The sequence below is a fragment of the Aplysia californica genome, unplaced genomic scaffold (genome assembly GCF_000002075.1).
Source record: "Aplysia californica isolate F4 #8 unplaced genomic scaffold, AplCal3.0 scaffold00409, whole genome shotgun sequence".
NCBI classification, from domain to species: domain Eukaryota; kingdom Metazoa; phylum Mollusca; class Gastropoda; order Aplysiida; family Aplysiidae; genus Aplysia; species Aplysia californica.
The window spans coordinates 185,453-191,361 of NW_004797679.1; the positions used below are offsets into that span (position 1 = coordinate 185,453).

The window sequence follows — 5,909 nt, forward strand, 5'->3', positions numbered from 1 at the left end:
TGAAGTGGAGGGGTGGTGGGGGTGGGGGGCGCTGCGCCAAGCAACGTCACGGCTTGACCACCGGTCAGTCTCATTCCCAGCGCATAACCCGCAAGAGAGATTGCACTCCCACGCCTAACGCGGTGGTGTGGTTGAATAAGGTTGAGCAAATGCCTGCAACATCCCCCCCGAGAAGAGAAGAAAGACATCGACTCCAGCGCTTTGGCAATTAGAGGTAACGCTTAAATCTTGCATCGCCATCCTCATAATTCAACGTGAAATAACAAGCTCGTTCATTCTCAGCAGTTCGTTCTTGTACTTGTAACTTTCTTGTTGTTATTTAATGATCAGTTGCGAAGTCCTCAGCTTTCGGCAGTAGTTAGTTCACTCCAGAAAAAAATATCGACTCATCCGTTTTCATTTCTACCTCGTTCATCCATCGAATGTTCCGTTCCTACTTATAATGTATTGTTTACAAGCACTAATACATTTCCCCCCCGAAAGTTCTGATTCAGTTTGTCGTAAGAAACATCATCATGGCCTCGGGGTTAATGATACAACCTGGATGATACGATAATTGGTGTTGTCTGACGCGATGAAGCCTCGATGGCGTCCCACCGTGTCTAGGTCTTAGACTTTTGGGATCATGCACACGAAGGGACTGATACACCATTATTGTGCGTTTGCCTCTCCTCTCGTACTTAGAGCAGCTTCCATTTCGAGTAAACTTTGGCTTGATGATTCTTTCCAAAGTCATTCAACTAAATTACTTTAATTCACAATTCCGCAAGTTTGAGTTTAAGTTAAATCGTGAATGAAATTTATTTTAGGTGTAGCCTACACTAGATCTATAGCTACGCACGTGAAATTACTGTAAGCTGGACTGCGCCACGATACAAGCTTACTGGATGTTTATTCAGTTGAATTTTGTTGATCAATTAAATTGATATATATATGTGTCGCTTATTTTTTGTTCCCTCCTCTCCCCAACACAGGGAAGAGAAAACAATCATCTAAAACAAGTTTAAGCAAAAGACGACAGCTCTGAATCTGAGCTCTTTTACCGAAACAGTGGTAGGGCCTAGTGGTATACGAGAGAAACATCCGACGTAGGCCTAATGTTAATTGTTTAAAAAGAAAATGCTATTACTATTTATATTTAGTTTTGCATAAACGTCACAAAAATATTGATAAAATATTTAATTAGATCTAGATCTACGTGTAGATCTGGTAGATCTACTGCAAGATCTATTACCATTACAATTGCTGGTAAAACTTAATATTATGGAATAATTATATTCAATTCATAATGACAGAGACATTTGTGGTATAATCAAACTGATAGGTATGAGAACATCAAGAATCAACCGAAGGAAAATATGATCTCTATTTATATCAACTGCATCAACACTTAGCATGAATTGGAATAAACTGTCAATATAATATCCCCACAGTGTAGCCAATCGGAAAGTCACCACTTTTGCTATTGAAGTAGATTCTAGAAGGAAACACATACACCTTCTCTAACTTAGTATCGATAAAAGTAGTCCCCACCCCCTCCCCTCGGAAAGAAACCACACACACACACACACACAACTCCGTAACGAGATCTAGATTTACGTCATTTTATAGCTCTCCTGGTCAGTCTCCCAGCTGGAAATCGTGAGCACAGACCACTACTACACACGAGCACAGACCACTACACACACACACACGAGCACAGACCACTACACACACACGAGCACAGACCACTACACACACACGAGCACGGGTGTCGTGTATGCTCAGCTGTTGTATTCAAACAACGCAGGGCGAAACTAGACCGAACCCATTTAATTCAGAAACAAAATCTCACGACGAAGCGTAGGTTAAACAAAAATGTTAACACCCCACTGAAATCGCAAAAAAATCAGACTGTCGAACCATGCAATACAATCATATTAATCCCAGTGTTACTATAGGTCTAATCTGTAAAACCAAACGTCGCAAAATTCTAAGCTATTATTGGACACACCCCAAAGGTACATGAACTGTTTCACCTGATATATTTTTACAAATCTATGAATGGTATAATATCTTATTTTTATGTTTTCTTTAGTTATGAAAATGTTGGACAGGAGTTCTTAAATGATTTCCATTTTTAATGCAGAAACATTTATTCCCATCAATCCAAATTTATCCATAAAAAAAAAATTCCAAATCGTAAAAATATTTGTGGGATAAAACCTTAGCAACTTGGTCACTGCGTGTATATATTTATCACGAATACAAAAAACAAGATGCAGCATGGTATGGTTTTCTTTAACACACATCCCCACCCTATACTCTGATCAAAAGAGGCTTTACATGTTAAAAGCCTTGTTAAATTAAATATGTCCTGCTCCTTTTCGACTTGCGACCGAGCCAAGCCTAGTGGGGGAGAGACAGATGCAGGGGAGAGTGGGGAAAACAAGCAGGTTATCAGAACAAACCAAGTTAGATTTTTATTTTAAAATTATCCCGTTAAGGACTCAAACCGGGGTCATACCTATAGTGGCTATAGTAGTAGTAGATGTTACTAACTGAGCCAGCAGAATGGTAAAGCAATTCTTGTCTGAATTCTCTCTCTCTCTCTCTCTCTCTCTCTCTCTCTCTCTCTCTCTCTCTCTCTCTCTCTCTCTTTGTATACATGTCAGTGTAGCATTACATTGTACACATGATCGAATAAAGTGAAAGTTTTGAATGAATTTAAATAAACGATGTTGTGGTGAAATAGTCATTTAAGTCAGCATTCCTTACTACAGCCAGAGAGCTGCTACAGCACAAGATACGGGTCATCAGCGACAATTACTGTGACATCAACAGTTACGACGTCGCCTTCAAAAGTACTGCTTCATGCATACATGTTTAGCCTACACGTATTGCTGATTGATACCACTTGTGGCACTTTTACTGATAGTGATACTCTTGTTACCAAAAAAAAAAAAAAATGAGTAAAAAAAAATAAAACCGTATTATCTGATCTGGTGAACGGCTAGACAGCGACAACAAATCAAGTCACTTCACTACACAGACATTTAGATGGAACAGGTTGACATGTTTGACGAACATACTACGCACGGTTTCATTTTACAACCAACAAAGACGCATTGACACACAAACTATTCATGTGTGTGCTGTGTACACAAAACAAGGACATTGTTGACTAGAGCTGTCAGGCGATCTGGAAATGAATACCTGATCTACGGTGGTCCCAACAGCACACACCGTAAAGACTGGGCATCACAGGTTCCGATGTCATCAGTTGATATGATGTATACGTGGCTTGGATGAGGATGGAGAGGAGATAGTGTGTTCGAGTGTGTTTGTGTGTGTGTGTGTGTGTGAGAGAGAGAGAGAGAGGGGGGGGGGGAGGAGGAGAGAAAAAAATTGATTGAAGTAGGTGTGTGTTCCGGGAGGAGGGGGGAACGAGGCGGGGGGTAATCAAACCACAGAGAGATGGAATGGAACAGGAAAAGTAAACTACCGACACACAAGAAGGCGTAAAACTTCTTCTTCTTCTTCTTCTTCTTCTTCTTCTTCTTCTTCTTCTTTTTCTTCTTCTTTTTCTTCTTTTTCTTTTTTTGGCTAGCTCCTTCATTCATTTGAAATACGTCCTTTAAATTCCCCCATTTCCCTCGAACATACATCATCATGTACATAATTATGCTGCTCTCTAGAATCCCAGGAATCTCTAGAAACATCTGATCTTCGGCACTTACAAATATGTCCTATTTTGTTGTTTGTGCTGTTAAAGTCCTCTGACAAAAACGAAAATTCAAAATGTGTCTGATAATTTATTATTGTATACCGGTACCAACATGTGTGTGTGTGTGTGCGCGTGTGTGCGTGTGTGTGTGTGTGTGTGTGTGTATGTGTGTGTGTGTGTTTGCACTTGTATGATGACTAATTTTGTTGCATGTGCAAAGTCTTCTAACAAAAACAAAACTTCTACAATTACATGAATATTTATTCCTGTGTCCCTGTGTGTTGCAGGTGGTTCCCCGCTCCGTCTCCATCCCAGCCCGACCCGACGCCTGTCCCCGGATCTCGCCCTCAGATCTCCATGTCCAGGAAAGACCGTCCTTTCAAGAGCTTCCGTTCCCCATCGGAACGGCCTTTCAAGTCCTATAAGCCGGGGAATACCCTACCCTTCCCAGAAACGGACGAATATCAGCCCTTTCGCCTGCCCTTTGGACTAGGGAAAATGCAGCAACAGCAACAACAACAGCAGCAGCAGCAGCAGCAACAGCAGCAGCAGCAGCAACTGCATTCGCCACAACAACAGCAACAATTGCATCCGCCACAACAACAGCAGCAGCAGCTGTCTTTATCCATCCCTCAGCAGCAGCAACAACAACAGCAGCAGCAGCAGCAGCAACAGCAACATCTGCAGGTGTACGGTGACCCCGATGACTTCACAAGGATGAACCCCGTCTCCAGCCATGCGGCCGCGGCGGCAGCCATTTTGGCAATGGACCCCACCCTGAACCAGTACTACGAGGAGCTCGGGCTCGATGACCCGGACACCGCCCTCATCCGGCCGGAGATGCTGGTCGCCAACGAGTCGTTGCTACAGCAGCGCGAACAGGACCTCAACATCACGCCCTCCTCCGGATTAGGCGTGCAACCAAACTTCATCTTCCCCAATCGCATGCTGAGAGGCGGGGCGTCCGCCTTAGGTGGCGTGGCCTCTACTCTAGGGGGCGTTTCCTCGACTCTAGGGGGCGTTCCCTCTGCTCTAGGGGGCGTGTCCATGTCGGAATCGCTGTCCATCCTATTCGATCAGCCGTCTTTCTCGCCCACCCTTTCTCAGCACCTCTCTCATCAGTCGCTCATGACGCCGAAGAGTATGGGCGGAAACGGCATCGGCATGTCCAGCTCCCAGACCAGCGGCCCCAGTGCTAGCGCCACAGTCGGCAGCCTCTACTCACAAAGTTCTGTCCCCATGCACCATCTAGGCATGGCCGGCCTGACCACAGCCACCTCCAGCCGGAGCACCGTCGGAAGCAACTCATCCCCCATCGACGTGGACTCATACTCCGTGAAGAAAGAGGCGGACGAGGGCAGCAGTAGCACCCTCCCGCCACCCAGCCCCAGTTCCAGTTCCCTCCATTCCCCTACCACGAGCGATGCCGGCTCCGACGCGCTGGATTCCGCCCGCCGCGGCGTGAAAAGATCGCTCTCCGACGCCTCCAGCGACAACAAGCCGTCCACTTCTGGCCTCAACGGGTCAGGCACGGCGGGGCCCAGCACTAGTAGCGGCGCCAGTGGCGGACCCAGCCCTTCCAAAAGCAAAGCAGACCCCAACAAAGACCCAGCCTACTTAGAAAAACGACGCAAAAACAACGAGAGTGCTAAACGGTCGCGCGAGGCGCGGCGCAGCAAGGAAGAGATGGTGGCCCTGAGGGTGGTTACTCTCGAGGAGGAGAACATGAAGTTGCGCGCTGAGAGCTCTCTGCTGGAGAAAGAGCTTGACGAGCTCAGACACCGCCTCTTTAACTAGATACACCGCTCCCACAGACCCCTGGCTGGCCGCACAGCACGGCAGTCTACGCACATATGATGTTGTGGAGACTTCTCTTCAGACGACGAACTGACTGTTTTCTAAAATTACAAATGTGCGTACCTTTTTGTGGCAGCTTTTACTTCACTTCAAATTCAAATGGCATTACCCCTCTAATTGGTGGTAATATACAGACCAATTGACAGAATCCAGCTGAGGTTCAACTACACTTGAGATAAGACACACATGGACCAAAAAATCAAACGTATTCGTCGTATATTTACTTCTATACAACATGTATGCTATGATCTCTGCCTTCTTTTTTTCTTCCATTTCATCATACTCAAGTAAGCACTCAGACTGCCAAATGACACACCTGTGTCTACAGAGATACAAAGAACCCCCC

The 5,909-nt window shown here is 45.2% G+C and overlaps 1 protein-coding gene across 1 annotated transcript; it reads left to right on the top strand.

Moving 5' to 3' along the window:
• The first annotated feature begins 4,333 nt into the window (after window positions 1-4,333).
• Window positions 4,334-5,903, top strand: LOC101848902 (D site-binding protein-like). Its single transcript, XM_005104201.2, has one exon. The coding sequence runs from the start codon at window positions 4,424-4,426 to the stop codon at window positions 5,501-5,503; it is 1,080 nt and encodes a 359-aa protein (XP_005104258.1). The 5' UTR covers window positions 4,334-4,423; the 3' UTR covers window positions 5,504-5,903.
• Window positions 5,904-5,909: the final 6 nt, after the last annotated feature.